The sequence below is a fragment of the Protobothrops mucrosquamatus genome, unplaced genomic scaffold (assembly GCF_001527695.2).
Source record: "Protobothrops mucrosquamatus isolate PMUCROS unplaced genomic scaffold, P.Mucros_1.0 scaffold6, whole genome shotgun sequence".
NCBI classification, from domain to species: Eukaryota; Metazoa; Chordata; class Lepidosauria; order Squamata; family Viperidae; genus Protobothrops; species Protobothrops mucrosquamatus.
In genome coordinates this window covers 3,737,612-3,761,121 of record NW_015386393.1, presented here as the reverse complement: position 1 = coordinate 3,761,121, position 23,510 = coordinate 3,737,612, and the positions used below count along the sequence as shown (strand labels likewise).

At 42.8% G+C, this 23,510-nt stretch overlaps 1 protein-coding gene across 1 annotated transcript; it reads right to left on the bottom strand.

Annotated features, from left to right (window-relative positions):
- Window positions 1–12,552: 12,552 nt before the first annotated feature.
- MISP (mitotic spindle positioning) lies at window positions 12,553–22,986 on the bottom strand. The gene is made up of 4 exons (XM_029282969.1): window positions 20,927–22,986; window positions 16,862–17,049; window positions 15,086–15,124; window positions 12,553–12,782 (listed from the first exon to the last, which is right to left on the bottom strand). Exons 1-4 carry the CDS (start codon window positions 22,914–22,916, stop codon window positions 12,687–12,689), a joined length of 2,313 nt encoding a protein of 770 aa, XP_029138802.1. The 5' UTR covers window positions 22,917–22,986; the 3' UTR covers window positions 12,553–12,686.
- Window positions 22,987–23,510: the final 524 nt, after the last annotated feature.

The window sequence follows — 23,510 nt, the reverse complement described above, 5'->3', positions numbered from 1 at the left end:
GCACTCTAGTACTTATGCGTGTGTTATATTTTACACGCACACACATACAGAAAGACACAAACAGGGACAGAGTAGACTAAGAGAAGGTAATTTCTGGAAAACTGAAACCTGTAGGTAGTATTCCAGTATCTGAGGGGCTGCCACAAGGAAGAGGGGGTCACGTTCACCAGAGCACCCGAGGGAAGGACGAGAAACAATGGTTGGAAACTGATCAAAGAGAGAAGCAACCTGAAATTAAGGAGAAACTTCCTGATAGGACAATCAACCAGTGGAATAGCTTGCCCCCAGAAATCATGGGTGCTCCATCACTGGAGATTTTTAAAAAGAGTCTAGACAGTCACTTGTCTAAGATGGTATAGGTTCTCCTGCTTGAGCAGGGGGCTGGACTAGAAGACCTCCAAGGTCTCTTCCAGCTCTATTCTACTCTAAGGGCTGGGCATGATAAATAGCGACAAAACACACTACTTTGCCACATTTTAAAGAAGATTATCCATTAACTTTTTAAGGAGAGGCTGGGAAGTTGAGAAACAGCTTTCTTCCTCTGGTGATATGCACAGACCTTTTTCTTATGCCCTTCTCCTAAAACCAATTTTGCCCCTTACTCTGGCCTTCACTTTAGTAAAGGGGTCATCCCCAGTAGCTGCATGCTTTTCATTCCACACTATCAAGAATGAATATATATTGAGACAAATGGCCCCATTCCTTTGCAGCTTCCCCCAAAATATTCTCTGCGCTCGACTCTTGAAGTCTGATACAAACAAATCGGTTTTACTTTCTTGCATTTCTCCACCCTACCCCTTGTATGTTGATGTAATGCAGTCTTACTAGCTGTGGCACTTTAGCATTTCCTAGAGTTTCTGTAATGTTATCCAATATTGGAAATTATAATTGCTATTCAGATATCTGGAGGGCCACAGGTCATTTTCCCATCCCACCACACTCCCAAAATTAGAGCTTTGAGGCCAGAGACAGTTGTATTGTGATTCTGACTGTTGTTGTGTCCAAAATGTTCTGCATTTTTTTTCCTATCGTATTTTAACAATTGCTTTAAAAGATTTAAAGACAATGTTGTTTAAATTCTCCTGGTTAGGGTGTGACTTCCTTTGCATTTTTCAGTGATGAATGTCCTGTTTTAATTATATAATAATCTCTCTGATACTGTACAATCCTCACAGATTCCCATATTTCTATTAAGCCCCAGAAGAAGACTTTGGGAAAGATCAATGGGCTGTTGGAAAGCAGCTTGATTGGGCATTGTGGGTCGTGTTGGAAAATGTCCAACAGAAAATCTACTCAAGGACATTCATCCAAGAAAGTTAGAATAAATGTTCAAGCATTCTGAGAACAGTTGAGAAGTAGAAACTTTTTTGAGAAATTGCAAGGCAGATTTGGTTGAAACATTAAATAATAGAAGTAGATGAAAAACTGTTTGCACAGGAGATCTGATTCAACCCCAGGGAAAATGCTTTCCATAAAGCAACTCTATTATATCCAGGAAGACCAACACATTGATTGCTGTTTTAGTCCAGATCCTCTCTTAGCTTTCTTCTCCTAGACTGGAATAAATATTTCTGCTTGAAAGCTTCATAGGGTGTAGCTTTGCAACATAAATCTATAGACTCTGAACTAAACAATGAAATTCTAATAGACACCAATAGTCCAGGCAGAACACGATTATATAGTTCGCTATTGTACAGATTTTCTAACTTTAGGCCATAAACACAATGGGCACATTTCCATTGATAGATGACTTGCAAAATTTTCCAGTCCTGGGGAATTAGTGAAGTATTCAATGGGAATATTGGGGAAAAAAGGCGGGAGGAAGAAGGGAAGGAAGGAAGGTTCCAAATGAGATTTACTGATGAAAAATAAGGATATAAAGCCATCTTAAGGATGGAAAACCATTGCAAGCTGCCCAGAGTCACTCTGGATAGTGAGGTGGGCAGCATATAAATTTAATAAACAAATAAAGCAGATGTCACTCCCAACATGACTAGGAAAAGGCTGTGATGACATTTATTTATTTATTTATTTATTTATTGTATTTTTACCCCGCCCTTCTCCTTGCGGACTCAGGGCGGCTAACAGCCTAATAAAACAAATACAAAGATACAAAAATACTATCATTAAAAATATAATTAAAAGGAAATATTAATTTGGCCTTTGTTATTAAAAGTTATTTTAAAACCCAGCTAAAAATTACCCCTTAGGCCAGTCCTGCTAGCTGAAATAGCCATGTCTTGTATCATACATCACATTTGTATGAAAAATGTAGGTATGATACAAGAACAACCAGCCAGTTTGATACAGTAAGTGAATCAAGACCTTGGAGAATTGCAAGGTCAAAATTAAGTTCATATATAATTTCTCTTTCGACTGCTGGGCATGTGGAGAGCTTTGTTGCCTATCTGGCTCTCGGCCCGTTACGCATCTCCACAGTGAGTGTTGCCAAGGGACTAACTTTCTTATTCACTGTAATAGTCTAGTTTCACCCAAACATTCCCAAACCTGGAGCAGCTCCAAATTCTCCACGACCAGTGCCTTGTCCTAGTTTCCTTTCCTTATTTTCCATTACTTGCTGCCCATAGCCTTTTTAAATTCCACTCCTCCCTGAGCCAGCCACAGATCCCTTACTCTCTTTAAATGTTTTGTTCTGTTTTTCTTCTTGCCCTACGTGAAGCACCACCCTTTAAATTGCAGCCTTGGTATATTCTGTTGCTCAATCCAGCCCAAATCCCTCAATAAATGCTATTTTCCCGCTCCTGCACAGACTGAAGTCTCTTGGCTATTGAATCTGAAATGCTATGTAGGTCTATTAAGGAATCCTGCCTGCTGTGCCTGCCACTTTTTACTGTGTTCATCACAAAAGCAGTATTGCAATGTCACACTGCAAGCTCCCCCTCCCCTTTGGGCATTTATGAGACAACATGATACATACAGAATAGGGCCAAGACTTGAATGCTTTCTCTAGTGCAGGGGTGTCAAACTCAATTTCATTGAGGGCCACATCAGCATTGCAGTTGCCCTGGGGGGGGTGGTCAGGGTGGGTGTGGCCTACTGGGTGGGTGTGGATGGAGTGGGTGTGGCCTATTGGGAGTGGGCATGGCCAGCTCTACATCGTTCGATTCAAGGGTGCCTGTGGGGGCCTGGGCAGGAGTGGGACAGATCTGAGGGTCTCTGGCAGAAGGAGGTGGGAGTGGGGCAAGCGCCAAGGCATGGTCCACTGGAGGAGCCTCACTGCCTGCTGAAACCCCATCAAGCCGGATAGGTGAAGTAGATGAGGGCCATTTGCTGGCCACTTCCAGGCTATGGTCCATTTCTTCATTCCTCACAAAGGGCGACACCTCCCCAGCATGCACCCAGGGGGCAGGGCCAACACGGCAGGGGCTGGTTCCTCACTGTTTCTAGACGGCCTTGTGGAGCTAAGACTGAATGTGTTTCAGCATAGATGGCCATCACAAAATTGTACATTGGCTCCTGGCTGGCCTGGGCCAGGGCCAAGGCAGCGGGGGCCGTTCCCTCACTGTTTCCAGGATGGCTTCGGGGGGCCACATGAAACCACTTCGTGGGCCGCATCCGGCCCCCGGGCCTTGTGTTTGACATGTCTGCTCTAGTCTCTCCCACTCTTGGCTCCTGTAGATTCTGCTGAAGACTGCATCAAGGAAAAGCAGATAACCAGGAACTTGGGCAGGATAGTTTGGATGTAAAAAAAAAAAAAAGCACCGAAATTTTATCTTAACAAATGTAATAGATGAGATATATATACAATGATACACCTTCCTTGATGAATTAAACATTATTAAATTTGGTGTGGAGTTTTGAAACAATATATAATGAAAAGCTGCTGGACCAGAATCTAGCCATATCAACATAGTCAGAAAAGCAAATCAGATTGTTTTAATGTTTGGCGCATTCCTGTTTCTGACCTCAACATTTCAATGAATCTATAGCCTTTGGATCCAATAATGGATTTTCACCTTCCATTAAACAAAGTAGATTCTAAAAGCAGAAATCTGTTTCTAGGATGCCATCTGTTCTAAATTTCAAACATTTTTCCTTATTTAAAAGTTAACACTTTTTTCAAATGAATAATGAGGGGAACATATTTTTTCTTCTGTCCTTTCTAGACATAGACATAACTTTTATTTTGCCTGTCATTTGCACAGTCTGGTTGAGATTATATTGTTATCCATTTCTGCTCCTTGACAGCCCCATAAATATTAGAAGACTGCTATCATGTCACCCCTAGTCCTTCTCTGCCTTAGACTAGATCAGGGGTCGGCAACCTTAAACACTCAAAGAGCCATTTGGGCCCATTTCCCCCAGAAAACACCAGGAGTCACAAAACCCTTTTGACATCTAAAATGAAGATAACACTGCATATATCATTTTTTACCTTTGTGCTATGTATAAAAAAACTATAGTGTGTTGCATTTATGAAATCAATGGACTGCTACAGAGAAAACATTTTTTTTTTATTTCTGCATGCAACAAAAACATTTTGAACTCCGAAAAAAAGATGCTGGGTTGAAGGTTACTTTCAAATAAAATATTCAATGTCTATTTGAGTCCTCCTCGTATTTATGAAATAACCAGATATTAAGCATACTGGTAAACCAGTCTCATCAGCAGTGAAAGCAAAGGAATCTGCCCACGTACTATTAAACCTTCTGTTTTCTTCTGAAACTTTTCTTTTCTTGGATTTATCCATGGTTGGCCTACTGGGGGTTGAAAAGCACAATAAATCTCGTGCGGGGGGTGTGTGTGTCGCACATTGGCAGTTGTGATGTATATTTTGAGCCACCAGTTGTGATGTATATTTTGAGCCACTGGGAGCCACAGCAGAGGAATGAAAGAACCACATGCGGCTCCGGAGTCGTGGGTTGCCGACCCCTGGACTAGATAAACCCAGTCCCTGCAACCATTCATTGTGTGCTTTAGGTTCTAGACCAGGGATGTCAAACTCGCAATGTCACGTTATGTGTCCTGACATATTGCAACTTTTTTTCCATTACCAGCAATGGGGTGGGCGCAGTTTTGCCATGACGCATCCGGCCTGTGGGCCGGCAGTTTGACACCCCTGCTCTAGACCCCATAATCTCTGTTTCTCTTCAATCCATGCCCTTTTTTAAAAAAGAGAAATAAGAATGCAGCAAAGATGGAGTGGTGGGCGGCCGTCATAGATTCCCCACATTTAAAATAACTATTTATGTACCAAATCTTTAAATGGAAAGCAAAGCCGCTGCAGGGGGGAATATCTGAACCTGTTTTAGAGCAAATTGGACTGTTCTGATCAAAAGCAGCAACATTGCCTCTGCAGAGATGTATGCTGAGGGCTTGGGCAGCCTGTTGAGTCTCCTGTCTCTCATGTCTTTAATCCTGTGAGCTGCTCCAGTGGAAAAGAAGTAAACAGCAGGATCAGAATATCATTGTAATAAATAAACAGAAGCTACCAAATGCTTTTAAAGCCAGCAAAGGTTTTAAAGAAAGGCTAGACTAATATTTCTATTAAATATAGGATCCACCAGGTGTGGCGTTAAGAGGCTGGAGAGACCAAGGGATTACCTGGTCCAGCATTCTGCCCCCTTATTGACCCTCCAGGTGCTTCCCTCAAGCTCATAAGCAGGAAATGGGAGCAACACTATCCTTCCGTTCAGGTCCCCTTTCACTGGTATTGAAACCTCCTCCCTCCCCAATCTGACACAGGAGGCATAATCGCTGGAATTGCTAATCGTCCTTTCTCTTTATGAATCTGCCAGTTGCTTTTCACAGCCACCCCTGGAGCCAGGATGTCCAATAATGCTAGATTCACCCACTTATCTATGCACTGTGTGAAATGAGCTCTCCTCTTTATGACTTTATGGCACTCGCTAGTTTCATCAGATGAATTGCATCATTATGGAGAGATTCCTAAACTTGGAAGGGCCCATTAGAGAAAGTCCAGTTCAATGCTCTGGGCAGGAGACCAAGTGTGCAAGGTTGGGTTTTCTCCAGCTTTAAATATCCTATTTGAGCTGAAATGTACAGAACCTGAACAATTCATTGTGGTCTACACTGGATATGACATTCCAAGGCAATCTGCTACATATTTATAAGTGCTCTTCAATGTTAGCAAATACTGTTTATGTTTATCTCATTATATCTGTCTGTGTCTGTCTGTCTGTCTGTCTATCTATCTATCTATCTATCTATCTATCTATCTATCTATCTATCTATCTATCTATCTATCTATCTATCTATCTAATCTTATACATAGATTGTATTTATTTATTTCTAGTGTATTTCATATTAAAATTAATCCCCAATATAGAATTTACCTACTCCCATCTTCCACATCAGCCATGTACTTAGATTAGGTCCTCATATATTAGGTTTAATTTTAATGTATTTAATTACTTATGTTTTGTTAATATAAAAATTATATTCCATTCCTTTTATGTACATGCATCACTGAAAACGGCTAATACAAAATTTAAACCATTTAAAAGAATAACATTAAAAAAGTCCCCCAAATAATGACAACAGAATTACCAAATTAAAGCATACAGTAGAGTCAGCAAGTAATGTATTTGAAATAAAATATTCCAATATCTTTGGAGCAAATGCTGCCTTCCTAAAAAGGAAGTTCTTTCCCAATTGACTGAGAGGTGCCAACCTGATTTCCTGAGGCAGGGAGTTCCACAGTTTAGATGTAGAATTGAAAGTTCTTTTTGTCTTTCTGAAATAGGTGGGAAATGGTGAAGGGATGTCCAACACTATGGAATTGTTAGATTGGTTTGGAAAAAGCCACTTCCTAAAATATATTAGACTACAGATTATTTAGGAGATTGAATGTTATCATCAACATGGTGAATTGTGCTTGATCTCACTTAACTAGGTGATAACTAACAATCTTAGGACCCATGTTATCTGTGGTGTGAATTCAGCCAGCTATGGTTCTTTCTTTCTTTCTTTCTTTCTTTCTTTCTTTCTTTCTTTCTTTCTTTCTTTCTTTCTTTCTTTTTCTTTCTTTCTTTCTTTCTTTCTTTCTTTCTTTTTTATTTATTTATTTTTCATGTTTCTAGACCGTCCATCTCCATCCCCCCTTTATTCTTTTATAAATAACTCAAAGTGGGGAGTGTACCTAATACTCCTTTCTAGTCCTATTTCCTCTACAACAAGGGGAGGGTTAGGGTTGGGCTGAGTGAAAGTGACTGGCCCACACTCACCCACTCGGCTTTCATTCCTAAGGTGGGACCAGAACTCAAAGTCTCCTGACGATTGGGCCAAAGTCACTCATCTGGCTTTCATGCCAAGGTGGAACTAGAACTCACAGACTCCTGGTTTCTGTCTTAGTGCCTTAACCACTAGACCAGAGTTGGCAAACCTTTTTGAGACCGAGTGCCCAAACTGCAACCCAAAACCCACTTATGCATCGTTGGGTGCCGGGTGGTTGTGGCCCATTGGCTGGGTGTGGCCAATTTGGTGGGTGTGGCCCATTGGGTGGGCGTGGCTGCGGTGGTAACAACAGACTGGGTGGGACTAAAAAGTTCAATCAATCAATTCCAACTTTGCAAGATCTTTTTTTTTCCGCGAGAAGTTGAAATTGACTGATTGATTGAACCTTTTTTTTTTTTGTACACGGCGGTGGAGGCCTAAAGCGAAAAGATTTTATAAAACCCAGCTGAAGGCCTAGGACTGGGGCGACAGCGCACGTGCCCACTGAGAGGGCTCTGAGTGCCGCCTCTGGCACCCGTGCCATAGGTTCGCCACCACTGCACTAGACCAAACTAGCTATTAAACTATTGATAAACTATTCTGTAAACCATAGTTAAACAAAAATGGTCTAGTGCAGTGAGAGTCTTTGGATTGCGAAAGGTGAAAAATAAATAAATAGACAGATAGATGTGTGAAGCCCATTAAAAATGATCTTTTCAGCCATGGTCCTTTGACACCGACAGATGCTGGCCCTTGGTGGGAGGAAACAAATGATTTGTTCAGGAGAGGAATCAGGAAATTGGATCTGCTGCTAATATACTGGAAACATTTGGGACCCATCAGTGAAAGGAAAAATAAAACGAGTGTCATGTTCATGCTGTCCACTTTGGCTTTCCTCCATTGTTTGCTTAGGTTCAGGAAGGAACAAAAACAAAGTAGTCTGGGGTTTTTTTTGCCGTTTGTTTTTTTCCGCTCTCACAAAATTATATACACCAACAAGCTTATCCAGTCAAACGCATGATTTTCTGGTTTTAGAAAAGGATAGTATCCAAAGCTGTCATGTTTGGGGCAAAGGTCACCTTGCGTCTTATTTTTCACACTCTGTAATTTGGCACGAGAAACTGCAATCACACAGGAGAGGAAGTGACCCGTGTGGATTGGCTGTGGGGGCCCGAAGCTCAGCTTGCCAAAAAGGAGAGATTATGCATACCAAAAGTCTCTGCAATGGGAGGACCAGGAAAGGGGCTTCCCTTTAATTTTTATGCTTGCAAACAAGTTTCAAGGATGCTGAAAGGACACTGGACATGTAGTGGAAACTACAAAGCCCAGGGTTAAAATCCCTGTTTAACTGTAATCCACACTAGCTGCTGTTGAACTGTTCTTTGGTTGACCACCCTGGCTTCAGGATGTATTTATTTATTAAATTTATATGCCGCCCATCTCACCGATAAAGTGACTCTGGGCAGTTTGATTCTTCAAAGGCTTTTGATTGTGTCAGTGACATCAGGCCATGGAATGTGCTCAGAAAAAAATGGCAAAGAAGTATGACAAAGTTGTCACAAGAACTGGGGTGTCCCCAACAAGAAATAATCTTTTTCCCTTTCTGCCCAAGCTTTGAACAGGTACTTTGCCAACTTATCCAGTGGATTAGCACAGTACACACAAAACCTAGTTAATGTTATTTGTTTGTTATTATCTTTTTTAGCAGGAATCAACAACTTTTGCTGGCTCCCAGGTGCAACCATAGGATTTTCCACCATTCAGTTTCATGTGATGAAGGTTTTATCAGGTTTTATCCTGGGCCAAAAAATATATATCTATGCTGTGCATTTGTGTGATTTCTAGAGCAGTAAACAATAAGTTAAACGTGAGCCAGCAATGCGTTAGAAGACCATAGAGTCTCAATCATGGAAAACAATTGGTTTACTCTACTCTGCCCTGGTCTGGGCCCATTTGAAATACTGTGTTTTGGGAGTCAGTTCAAACAGGCTAGTAACACATTGGAGTCACTTTGGAATGGAGCTTCCAAGATGGTGAAGGGTTTGGAAAGCAAAGCCTACAGGGAACAATGAAAGGATCTGGTTATGTTTAGTCTAGACAAAATAAAAGCAAAGGAATCATACCAGTTTCCTAATATTTGAAGCTTGTCACACAAAAGAGAGAGTGGGCTTCCTTATTGCTCCAGAAGAGAGGTCTAGATCCAGTAGCTTAAAATTACTAGTGAGGAAATTCAGACTGGACTTCAGGAGCAACTTCTTAACTATATAAGCTATCAGCTACTCCAGGAGGGTTTTGGTTTTTTTTAAAATCAGGCCATGGAATGTATTAATTAAAAACATCCCAGAACCCCTGCTTAAAAGGCAATATAATGAAATGTGTGGATGTCCTTTGGGAAAGAGATGCCACCTCAGAAACAATCAGACAAGAGAGGCAGGAGCTCCCAGTGGCTTAAAGGTCAGAGAAAGAAGTTACAAGACACCAAACTGTTAAAAGTGGCGGTGGGAACTTTGTACTTTCAGACTTGCAAAATTGCTGTCTGCTCTCTCAAGTAAAGCAGACAGGAGACATAGACTAGAGATGAACTAATTCTTATTTTATTGTAAGGCTACATTGACAGAAAGATAAACATAATCTTGCAAGTCTGAAGGTATAAACTTCTCATTGCCACTTTTAACTGCTTACTCCTTCCTAAGAGACTTTGGAAAAAGTGCAAAGAAGAGCAACTAAAGGCCAGGAGACAAAAACATATGAAGAATGGTTACAGGATTTGGGTTTGGCTAATCTAGAGAAAAGAAGGACTAGGAGGGTCATGATAGCAATATTCCAGTATTTTTGAGGGATTGCCACAAAGAGGAGGGGGTCAACTTATTTTCCAAAGCACTTGAGGGCAGGATAAGAAACAATGGATGGAAACTAATCAAGGAGAGAAGCAACCTGGAACTAAGGAGAAACTTCCTGACAGTGAGAACAATTAACCAGTGGAACAGCTTGCTGTCAGAAGTTGTGGGTGCTTCATCACTTGAGATTTTTAAGAGACTGGACAGTCACTTGTCTGAAATGCTATAGGGTCTCCTGCTTGAGCAAGGGGTTGGACAAGACCTCCAAGGTCCCTTCCAGCTCTATTCTGATTGATTGATTGGTTTGATTGTCTGATTGTCTGATGGATTCCGAGGTAGCATCTCGTTCCCCAAGGTCATGCACATATTCCATTACACCAGGCTACATTCAAGTGAACTTTCCCTTTTCCCCCCTGTGGTCTCTTATGAAACCTAATCAAGGGTTCCTTGGAAATTGAAACATCCTTCCTCAAAGCATCAGCTAGTATGTTTTGCTATAAATGTACTCATCTTACATACTTTGTTTACTTTTCCTCCATGTTCCAACAACTTCTCTTGATCCTTCAGCCCAACATTTTCCTGTAAGTGCTGAAAAAACAATAACACTAAGGATAGTGGAAAGCTGTACCAGGCTGATTTTGGTTGGGGGAAAAGGTCATGTGCTAGAAGAGAAGGTTAAGGTTAAGAGTTCATCCTCCAAGATACTTAATTTATTTGTCTTTTTTTAAAGGGGGATCACCAATTCAGTGATTTATAATTTGTTTTCGAGGAAAGACCATTTAAGATTTCCAGAGTGAAATCCACACTAGCTGGGTGTGCTATATATACTCTGTAAGCTGAATAAGGATGGCCATTCTGGTGGATAAATCCAAAGAAAGAAGAAAGGAAATGTAGTTGGTCCCATGAAAGCACACAGATAGTTTTTCTGTGCTTTTATGCATTTGGGAGAACGTTAAGTTCCTCCTGGATCAGTGGTTCTCAACCTGTGGGTCGGGACCCCATTTGGGGTCGATCGACCATTTCACGGGGGTCGCCAAGCAAGGCTGTCCGCCATTTTTTTTGTCCGCCATTTTTTCCCCCTTTTCCGGCGGGTGCCTTACCTCCCTTGGGCTGGGCCAGCTGGTGGTCGGCCTGCTCCGTCTCTGCCGCTTGCTAGCTACGCCTCGGCCGGCGCAGGGGGCGGAACCATGCATGCGCGGCACTCCCGGGCAGGGAAAGTCCTCGACTTACGACCGGTTGGGTAGTCCTCAACTTATGACCGGTTTAGTCCTCGACTTGCGACCAGTTTAGTCCTCGACTTACGACCGGTTGGGGTCGCGGCATTAAAAAGGTTGAGAACCACTGTCCTGGATGAACAACTTAATGCAAATCTGTTTAACCTAACTGTCCCAATTTCGTTAGGCTGCCCTTTTGCTACAATCCCATTTTCCCCACATTAACATTTTGTTCGCAAGGCAAGAAAAGAGATGGAAGAAGCCATGTGAAAAGGATGACAAATGGGGGGGGGGGAATGCCCTGGAACTCTCATAAAGCCATAAAAGAGACAAGATTATTGCATAAATAGACAAAGTCATCTTCTGTTTATAATCCTTCTATCTTTTCGGTCTTTTTTTTTTTTTTAACCATAAAATCTGTTGACAGAATGGGAATAGTTGCAGAATGTCTTTAGTTTAGATAGAAAAGGTTAGGCAATCTCTATTTGGAAGCACTATGACAATATACAAGATGCGGGAGGTCCACGGCTATATTTTTCTTTGCAAAGAAACAAGGATTCCCTTTGAAACTTTCCGCTGCTGCTGCTGCTCATGCACACAGCTTCACACGATCCTGTGTTCATGTTACCTGCTTAATCCACAATATACTGAACCATAAATTAAGAGGACATGACTGGTAAAGCAGAGCAAAGTTAATCTGACATACACTTGCCTGCCTGTAAAATAGTCTTCCCTAACTTTGTACCTTCTAGATGTATTGGCACTGCAACTTCCAGAATTCCCAGTCAATATGATCTTTCCAACTGGGAGTTTTAGTGCTCTCAAGAAATCAGGACATAATACACATAGAAACATAAATCCAGAGGTGCAGCCTATTTGCCCAATGTCCAACTATTGAGACATTCCTAAGAAGTTAAAAATTAAGGGATGAGGAAGTCCATGCACCATAAGATGAGAAATTCATTCAGTGCTGTATTCTGTTGGTTGGTTGGTTGGTTGGTTTCTATTCTTTTTGCCACCTTTTTTCCCCAGTCAGTGCTTAACTGAAAAGTACAGAGATTAAAATATTGCTTAGCAGTCATATTCTCTGATTTTACAAAGCTTTTCGCTGGATTTCAGGCGATCTGAGTCTTAAGAAAATGGCAGGCAGCCGCCAACTCTGGTAGCAGGCTTGAGATAGGAAGGGTACCCCAGAAACTTTGGGCAAGAACATATCATATTGTGCCACAGAGAACATCTTATAATTGAAGAAACAGAGTTTTGTGATTGAATTAAGTTAGTTGGAAAGATTTGATCACTGAATTAAATTAAAAGAGAGGTGGAAGGAAGTTTTAAATGTGTAGAACTCAGAAGGAAGCCTTGCTGGCACCATGCCCAGAGTCGTTTTGGCAGATCTGATTCCTTGCTTGAATTGCATAACACATTGGGGACGGTTTCATCAGTCGCTGTCATCGTCTATGTTCCGGATCTGCCCTGTTTCCCAAAGCTGAGCCAGGGCGCTCCTCCGGCAGATCGGCTTGATGGATTTCACAACCTGTGATAGAGCAAAGCCTCCATCAGATAGGAAGAACACTCCTGTTTCAGCCTTTCCATTTATAGTATATATACAGAGAGAAAGAGAGCGGATGCCGACTCACAATTTAGCCATACCCAGGGACAGTATTTAAGATCCACCATTAGGCACAGTATGTAGCAGCATGTTAAGACCTTGATTAACTCCCCAGAAAAACCAAGCAGGACTGGATCTGCTCAGCAAATGGCTGGGAGATCATCAGGGCTACAAACTGAGTCAAAAACAAAAATAACCAAAACCCCTGCAGATCAAAGCAAGAGCCACCACTTCTATGCCTTTGCCAGTAAAATTTTATGGTGTGCCCATTTAGTCGCCAGGGATGGAGCTTAGGTTAGACCAGGGGTAGGCAACCTTGGCTCTTTTATGACTCGTGGACTTCAACTCCCAGAATTCCTGAGCCAGCCATACTGGCTGAGGAATTCTGGGAGTTGAAGTCCACGAGTCATAAAAGAGCCAAGGTTGCCTACCCTTGGGTTAGAATCAGAACATAGATGGATTGGATATGACTCTGGAGACTTTGCTGTGATGGGCAAAGATTTTCATAAAAGTAAATCTATGGGAATAGTTGTGAGAACTCAATTCCCTTCCGATGCCACCTCTTCCAGCCTTGGGAGACATAGCAGGGGACAGGAGGGAAGTCAAGTCAATTGCCAAGCTCTTTCCAGGCTGGATCAACCTAAATAGTTGAAACTAATGAGCTTAAAGGCCTGGCTCTGCCAATTAGCCTGGGTCTCCAATGGACGGAGGGCTTCACATTAGAGGTGGTTGACAGACTAATAACAGATCTCACCTCCACACCTGTCCATCCTACTCTCTACCCCTCCCCACCCCAATCTTTTAGTTAGGGATGAGTGTTTATCTTTTTAGATTATTTAGTTTCCATTATGTACAGGTTTTGTAAAATTTGATCTTTTTTAATATTGCAAACCATCCAGAGTTACCCTGGGGTAAGATGGGCAGTCAATAAATTTGATAAATATATAAAATAAATAAAACTACAGATGGTAAGGAAAAGGGGACCTGGCCACGCTATTGCCAATATAGTCAGTGAAGGGTGTCTGATTTTACCCGTGGTAAAACTGCTGCAATTTGTTGGTTGCTTAAGGAGAAAACACTATTGTAACACTATGATAAGGTGACCAACCGTCCTCCTTTAGGGAGGACAGTCCTCCTTTTGTAAGTTCTGTCCTCCCTCAAAAAGTGTCCTCCTTCATGTCCTCCTTTTCGATATTTGAAGACTAATCTGCAGGGCTTTTCTTTCCCTCATAGAACGCTCAGAACTGCGTTCCGGCACCTTTTTTTGATGGGTTTTTTTTTCAACTTTTGCATGAGCTGTACTACTCCCATTATTGGCTTTCGAAAGCCAATAGGAATTGCTGCTGAGCGCACCAAAACACCCGGCTGGCAAACTTTGCACATGCAAGTTGTCTGTATTATTGTTGCAATGAATAAAACGTTTCTTTTATTTACGATATTTTTTTCTTCAATTTATTTGTGTCCTCCTTTTCATTGTAAAAAAGTTGGTCACCTTAACTATGATAGTTAAGAATAACTTCAGTCTGTCTGCAGTATGGGCCGGTGATGCAGTGAAGGCACCATCAAGGGAAACCGCAAGTAAAAAAGGGCCAGAGAAGGTGGTTAGATGCCAGGGGGAAAGGTCCTCAAACTAGAACCGTGTTTCCCCGAAAATAAGACCGGATCATTTTTTTTCCCTCCAAAAGAGGCACCAGGTCTTATTTTGGGGGGATGTCTTACCTTCGGCACTGACAGCCCCGCCCAGCAGGTCCACTTCTTCTGGGGCCAAAGGAGCAGCTTCATTCTGCAGCTGCATTCCGGCCTGCATTTTGCAGTCAGGCCTTTCTGGAAGACCTCTGCAGCCGAGTACCGAGCTGTGGATTCAATCCATAGCTCGGTTCTCGGCTGCAGAGGCCTTCCGGAAAGGCCTGTGACTGAGAAATGCAGGCCTGGCTGCAAAAGATGCCGGAGAAGAAGTGGGCTGGCGAGGAGAGGCCTGGCTGTAAGGTAAGTGATTGCAGGGCGCGTGGGGCAGCTCCACCTCCCGCACCCCTGCCCTAGCTTGATTTTTAAGTGTGCCTCGCCCCAAAACTAGGGCTTATTTTGGGGGTAAGGCTTATATTAGGCCCATCTCCAAAAATCAAGCTAGGACTTATTTTGGGGGCAGGCCTTACTTTCGGGGAAATACGGTATCTTTTTCCTGTTACCCAAAAGCAATGCCAAGATATACTTCTTCTCAGAAAGTTTACCTCAGTGTCAATCTCATCGTTCAGTTCGATACCAGCATACTAGAAAATAGGGAAAAGGGACAAGAAGTTACAAGGCAGAAGTTAAAATCATAGTTTGCAAACTGTGGGGAAGATTGACTCTCCGCCCATATTTTTTAAGCTAAAATGGATGTTCATGTAGCTGACAGCCTTTTTGCAGCTAAGCATGGCATACAGATAATCTTTGACTTAGGACTGTAACTGAGCCTAGCAATTAAGGTCATAAGTCATGACTGTCGTAAAGAGGGTCATCACATGGCCAAGCCTATTTTTATGACCATATCCTCTATGGTCTCTAGGGCAGGGCTTTTCAACCTTTTCACCCACTGTACCACTTTTAGGATATGGCAACATCCGAGTACCACCAGTCGCCTAGCAAGGTGTCAAAAACTTGATGACCAAAAAAAAAAAAAAAAGGAAAAAAGTGATGAAGTACTGGTAGTCCTCAACTTACAACAGTTTGCTTAGTGACTGTTCGAAGTTACAATGGCACTGAAAAAAGTGCCCCCCCAAGGCACAGCTGAGCAAGACACCTGCCTGCAGCGCTCTTCCTCCTGTCCGAGGTTTTCATTGTTGTGAGCATTTCTGTTGAGGATTGGCAGTGGGGGTGGGGTGGGGGTGTTTGGTTTTTATTCCCCCCGTCTGCTGGGTGGTTGCAGCAGGTTTTGGTCACTTCACATGACCCTGGGACAGTGTGACCGTCATAAATATGAATCAGTTGCCAAGCATCTGGATGTAAATCACAAGTCCCTGGAGATGCTGCAACATTCCAGCTGATCGGCGCTTCTTCTGGGTTCAGCAGAAGCGCCAGGATCAGCGCTGAGCTCCAGCTGGAGCCTGGTGCTGATCCTGGCGCTTCCGCTGAGCCCTGACAGCCCTGCAGCTCCAGCCATCTCTCGCTCAGGCTTGTGCAGTGCTGCCACCGGTTCAGCTCATTCCCCTCCCCCGCTACCACTTTTCTAGGATGGTTGCGTACCACCTGCCAGGTGCCAATGTACCACAGGTGGTACCCGTACCACTGGTTGAAAAGCCTTGCTCTAGGGCACAAAAAGAATGTTCTACCCCCAGCTTTGAACAAGATTTCCCGATCTTGCTTTATGTGGAGTATTACATCCACTCTTGCAGTCCCTTATATGAACTGAATGTGCAAAGAGCATCAGTCCAAATTTACATTCAGAAACTTGTATTTCATTAGGTTGTTTCTGAAGCAAATCACATTGTGAACCATAAGCACAATGTTAGGCTGGCCTTATAAAAACCCAGATTCTGACTTCCTTTTAGTTATGGAGAAAATAATACCCTAATCAAGAAACTACCAAGGAGTAAAATACGTACCCCCCAACACTGGGTGGGCAAGCTACTGCACATAAACAGGGAGAAAACCCCACACTCGCTAGCACTGATGATGTCACCTAGTTGGGTAATGACACATCTGCAATCAAACAACCATGCTCAGAGAGCACTAAGAACTCCACAGTTCAACCCTGAAGTACAGATATTCTCTTCTATTGGAGTTCTGTGGTTCGTATCAAGGATTAGCCTGTTTAGCCACCATTCTTGTTGCCTCTAACAACAGTCAAAAGCATCCTTCTGGTCTTTAAGATACTTCTGTTGTTCCTTGACTAGTAGTGTTTTGAGATAAATTGTCTCTGAACCTGGAGGCTTCAGGTAGCCATCCTGACCAACTGTTATTGCTAGAATCTCCTCTTCCTGTCTAAGGCCACCCTCCTTTAATTCAACTCCTTTCCTGCTCATTACCTTCCTATCCTCCTTTGGTCTTATCCTGGATTGTGTTGGACTCTGGCACCTTCTGAAGCTTGATTCAGGGGAGTTTGTTGTCAAACTTGCTCGGTATAGGATGGGTGAAGTAGGTAACCTCACAGGCGAATTAGGAACAAAAACAGGTGAAGAGGAGACAGAGTACCAGCCAGTATCTCCTGATGCAGCTAAGGAGGAAAAATATAGGAGAGTTAAAATCCCGCCTAGCCACTTCTTCACAAGGCCTTTGCTAATCCTAGAACCGTGGTGGCGAACCTATGGCACGCGTGCCACAGGTGGCACGCAGAGCCCTCTCTGTGGGCACGCGCACCGTCGTCCCAGTCCTAGGCTTTCAGCTGAGTTTTATAAAACATTTTTGCTTTAGGCCTCCGCTGCCATGTGCAAAATAAAAAAAAAGTTCAATCAATCAATTTCAATTTTTCGTGGGGAAAAAAAAGATCTCGCAAAGTTGGAATTGATTGATTGAACTTTTTAGTCCCACCCAGTCTGCCGTTACCAATGAAGCCTTGGCCACACCCACCCAATTGGCCACGCCCACCTGGAACCCGATGATACATAAGTGGATTTTGGGTTGCAGTTTGGGCACTCGGTCTCTAAAAGGTTTGCCATCACTGACCTAGAAGGAGTCAAGTGGAAAGAAAAAAGGTGGAGCTTGTATTGGAGTGAAATCTGAACTCGGGGCTTTTTCATTATCATTTGTTGTCCTCTGATTGGCAACTGGACATGATGTTTTGCATGCACCTAGCAATTCTGTGAATATTTTTAAAGTAACAGTAGATATGCAAAAATCTGAGGGAAGTTGTCTCCCAGTTGATGTCAGGAGAGTTAAAGTCCCCCATTACTATTGTGATGTGCCTCCTACATACCTTAGTTAACTGACTAGCAAAAAGTTCATCAATTTCCTCTGTTTGGTATAGTATACACCTATAGCAATGTCATTCCCCCCCCCCTTTTATATTGACCTGAATGCATTCAAGACAGTTTTCATCATTGTTGTGCTTTATTTCTGTAGAGATGTTGTTATTTCTTATATATAGTGCAACTTCACCTCCTCTGTTGTTTGGTCTGTTTCTTTTAAATAATTTAAATCCCTCTAGCTGTGTGTTCCATTTGTGGGTTTCATCCCACCAAGTTTCCGTAATGGCAACAATATCGTATCTGCCCTCATTTACTTGAGTTTCTAATTCACCCTGTTTATTGCTCATACTCTGTGTGTTGGTGTATAGATATTTGAGTCCTCTTTGACTGACCCTGTGTTTACTTTCTATATAACCTGTTTTGCGCTTGAGTTCCTCTACTTTAGACATGTCAAACTCACGACATCACGTGACGTCACACGATGTATTGGAGCTTTTTCCCCATTGCCGGCAATGGGGTGGGCGCGGTTTCCTCGTGACGCGTCTGGCCTGCGGGCCGGCAGTTTGACACCCCTGCTCTACTTCCTTACCACCTGTATCCAATTCATGGCTGTTATTGGGGGGCTTATTTATTTGGCTTTTCTGAACTGAATGGAGAAGATTTTTTATTTTTGCAAAAACTTTGTCCAAATCTGCACTCTATTCAGGCCCTCAGTTGATGTTTTACTTCCCCCCCCCCAAAAAAAATCTTGGCTACATTACATAATAGCTGACTATATATAGTCCTTGACCTACAACCATTTGTTTAGCGATCTTTTGAAGTTACAAAAGTGCTGAAAAAAGCAATTTACAACTGGTCCTTGCACAAGACCATTGCAGCATCCTCACAGTTATGTGATCAAAATTTGGGCAGTTGGAAACCGGCATGTACTTATGTCAGTTGCATTTCATAAATACAAAACTATCATGTGATCGCCATTTACGACCTTCTCAGCTGGCTTCCTACAAGCCCAGTCGACTGGGGAAGCCAAATTTGCTTATTGACCACATGATTCACTGAACAACTGCAGTGATTTGCTTCACAACTCTGGGGGAAAAAAGTCATAAAATGGGTGTAAGTCACTGAATAACTGCTTTGCTTAGCAACAGACATTAGGGTTCCAATTGTGGTTGTAAGTCAAGAACCAAGGTCCCTTCCCACTCTGTTATTCTGTTAACTACCTGTATGTGATTGATACCAAGTCCAGTGTGCCTCCAGCTCTTCCCTTTGACTTTAAGCCTCCCAGAATAAAACATATGGGGTGATGGAAGTCCTTTGGATATGAAATAAATTTAATACTGGGCCACAGACCTTCAACAGCCACAGACCATTGCTGGGATTTCATTTTCCCCACTCATGCTGTAAGTTTGAAGATTTACCTTTTCCATCAATGCTACCTTTTTATACCAAATTGTGGGTACTGTTGCATCCATTCTCTAATTCTGCTTCTAATCCTTGGCTATATGATTTATTTAGATAGTCCCCAGTTTAATTCTGTCCTTGAGTCAAATAAGTATATAAACCTGAACACCATTATTATGCAATACTGAATAAGTAGTATGGTGCAAGGAACTTTATCCTTGTGTACTTAACTCAAATCCTTGTGTATTTAACTCAAAATTTATTATTTATTTATTTAGGAAACTTTGTATGGCCACCCACTCATTCTCAGTGACTCTGGGAGGTTTGCAGAAATAAAAACCAATATACAAACAATGAAAAACAATACTCTTTACCCCCGTGGTCTATCAAAGAAACCACTTGATGGGCTTTATCCCATTCTGAGTTCCTCAGGCCTGTTGGCAACACCAGGCCTTCAGAGCCTTATGAAAGAGTGTTTAAAATGGGGGAAGTTTTGCTACAATAGGCTCCATTTGTAACTGTGGATTGGCCTTAAACCGAGGCGTTCTTAACCTGAGGACTTGCTGTATTGTACTGGAGGTCACATCCCCAATGAACTTCGTTGGGTATTTATAGACCACCTTTTCCTGTAGCCTATTTTTTACAGATAGAGCTAGGAAACAGCCTTCCCTTGTAGCAAGGATCAGGCACCTATCATTTCACAAATTACATTGCAACTGTTGTAGTTTTAATTATGATTTAGAAACGTTAAGTTGCCTTTGAAAATAGAAGCCACCCTTCTCTAACAGAGTGTCCTCCATCCGTCAGTTGTTAGGCTTCTAACTCCAAGAATTCCTAGCTAGCACTAATGACTGAGAACTGTGAATTGCTATTCTAATATTTGGAGAATACAGAGAGTCCTCAACTTACAATCACAATTGGGATCAGAGTTTCCATTGTTAAGCAGGGCAATTATGAAGTGGGTCACATCCTATTTTACAACCTTTTTTTGCCATGGTTATACGAATCATTGCAGTTGTTAAATGAATCATGCAGTCATTAAGACTCTGGCTTCTCCCATTCACTCTGCTTATTTGAAGCCATTTAGGAAGGTCATAATGGTGATCACATGACCCTGGGACTCTGCAAATGTTGCAAATACACGCCAGTTGCCAAGAGCCCGAATTTTGATCACATGACCATGGAAATACTGCAGTGGTCATAAATGGAGGACCAAGCGTAAGCCATTTTTTTCATTGGTAAATTTGGTATTGGTAACCATGGTAACTCTGAACAGTCACTAAGCAAATGGCTGTAAATCGACGATTTCCTGTACTATTTTAGATCACTGTAAACCAGCTTTAAACAAAGCGTAATGAGATATACTGATCTCAGTCATTTAAAAGGAGGAAAATGGCCTGAAAATGTAGGATAGCATTTTAGACTGAAGAATATTGCCCCCATTTTTAAAAAGTCAGTTGAAAGAAGAGCAATGTTATATTAAAAGCAGCTTATCTGTCCTACACAGAACAAGATTTTAGAACAGAGCTCAAAAAACAGAACTGCCAAATATATCTCTCAAGGAAAAAAGCTCCAACCGTTTGGACCAGCCGTGTCAAATGCTGACTTGCACTCTTATTAACTCAGTTAATACTGGAAGTCTCTTGAGCAGTAACCATCCTTGAACCATGATTGTAAGGAGACCTTTCCAAACATGACAGCAGGCACTACGGTGTCTCCTGCACTTATGCTACATCGTTGGTCAGAACCCACCATGCTTTCACTGTTATTCTCTGTTTCTCTTACCTGAACTTTGGGACGACACCCGTGAACTTGGGAGCTCCTGTGCAGTCAAACTGATTTTTTTCCTCTGCTCTTGAAGTTCCAGTTCTCTTTGCAAAGCATCCTGGATCTCCTGGTCAATCAGAATGGATGTCCGGGGCCGCCATGTCTTCAGCGTATAGAGCTCCTCCCGTGGAGCTGCTTTCTGAGGCTTATGCTCTTTCCTCTGAAGGCTTTGGGGTCCCTGATCTTCAGGAAAAGAGAATTGGCATTTCCGAACCGGAATGGCAAAATGTTCCTTCTTTAACACAAACTTGTCCCTTGGAACTTTCAAACCTTGGCTAAAGGGAGGGCTTCGGCTATGGAAATCCATCTTTGGGAGAAAAGCACTGGAGCACGTTTTTAAGGCTGGTTCATTTCCTGGGGTTTTCTTGCCAACAACTGGAACTGAAGAGGGCTGATGGATCTCCGAGCTCCAGTTCACATTCTGGCTTGCCATTCTTTCTCTGTCCTCTCTGGGTGGGACAACATTGCAACAGAGTGGTGCAGAGTCTGTATGCAGGGTCTCCAGCAGCTCCCCCTGTTTCTTTTGTTTGCCCAGAGAAGGCAGGGGAGCCTCTTCCTCCTCCCGCTCAAATATTTTCCGACGTTCTGCAAGCTCTTGGCGAAGTCCTCGGTCATACATTCCCAGCAACCTCCCTTCCTTTTGCAGGTCCTCCTCACGCTTGGCTTCCTGCTCAATCTCCCTCTGGACATAAAAGGAAATGTGAGGTTTATCCTTCCCTTTCCTGGAGGAAGCTGGAGAAGAGACTGGGGAGGAGAGGAGCGGCTTGGATCGGATCTCCACCAGATCATCTCTGGTACTGATCCGCTGGATGCCCCTCTCCTTCCAAAGGTTCTCTTCCCTCTCCATGGCCAACCTGATTTCCCGCTCAATGGGGGTCTCATTCCTAACTTCTGGCTCTTTTGCAGGATCTTGGCCCCTGGCCAGAGAATTTCCTGATTCTTTCTTGGATGTCCTCTCATTAACATTCCCTGGGCTCATATCAACCTCCAAGCCAGAGGGCATCTTTTCAGCAGAAATGAAAGTAGTCTCTGAATAAGAACTGGCTTCTCCTTGGGGGAGAATGAGAAGGTTTCCTCCCATTGAGTTTTCTCTCAATTGTCTCTGGCTGTACTCATCAAATTCCTTATCCATCCTCGGCATTTCAGGATTCTGAGGTTCTTTGCTCCCAAAAACGTGGCTTGTTGCATTCAGCTCCCAGGGAGAAGGAATGTGTCTCTTGGGTTCCATCAACATCTTTGGATTAGTCTTTTCCAGTGCAAGAAACTGCTGTCGGGCAGCAGCAAAATTTATCTGTTCTGTGTCTATGTTTTCAGGATTGACAGGGATGGTTGTCCAGTCTGGGGAAGCATTGTCAAAACAAAGAGCAAAGCTAGTGGGGTAGTTCTTCCTGGGTTCTGTTGTAACTTTGCCAAGAGAGGACGTGTCAACGGCTTCCAACTCATTCATGGAGCTCCATTTTTCTGCCATTGTGTTGCTTTTTCTCACAACTTGTCTCCTGATAATCTCCTGCCGTTCATCTTCCAGTTCTTTGGCTATTTCTGGTGAGACATCCTTGGAGGGAATCTTATACTGAAACTCTTCATTGTCTTCTTCATAGAGTCTGGAAGGTTTCTTCTCCCCTTTGTAAGCCCGGATGTCATAGAGTGAGCCAGATTTGAGCACTTCCAACTTGGATTCTCTGTTTGGGCGTGGTGTCCAGTGATCTGTCCTTCCATTTATAGATTTGGCCATGCACTGAGAGTGATCTTCCGTGGGATCTAACTTCTTCCATCCATTTTCAACCTTCACATCAGGATGATCCAAGTCAAGAATCTCGTCTTCTTTGTCCTCAGGTCTCATTTCTTGTTGTAAGACCACTTGTTGACCACTCTGCTCATGTTGATCTTCATAGCTGAGCTCTGTGTTCTGGGGGGAATTGAAGAGACTATCCCTGGTGCTGGACTTCATTTTTGGAAGAGAGATTTCATAGATGTTGTTTTGAGTTTGTGGAAGATGTTCCTTAATGACAGGGATCTCTTGGGTCATCCAGTTTTGTTGAGAAATATTTGCATCAACAACTGGGCTTTGTAGATTCTGAAGGACAAGAGAGGACATTCAGCCAAATTACATTTCTTAACATGTATTACTCTAAACAGAGTAGTGCTTAAGACACTGAACTGAAACTGGGGAGACATAGAATTCTCTGGATGATTTTGGGCCTCCCCTCCCCTCCCCTCTCTTCTCCTCTCAAGTTACCTCATGGGATTGTGTGATAGGGATATGGTAACCATATGGCAGATATGGTTTCAGGATTAAATCTTAGAAAGTGGAACTCTCACTAGAAATTCATGAGTCCTTTTGTGCAGAGCAGAGAATTTACACTTATCTACATCAGGGGTGTCAAACTCAATTTCACTGAGGGCCGCATCAGCATTGCGGTTGCCCTGGGGGGGGGTGTGGCCAGAGTGGGTACAGCCTACTGGTTTTGTGTGGATGGAGTGGGTATGGCTACTGGGTGGGCGTGGCCAGTTCTACATCATTCGCGTCAAGGGTGCCTATGGG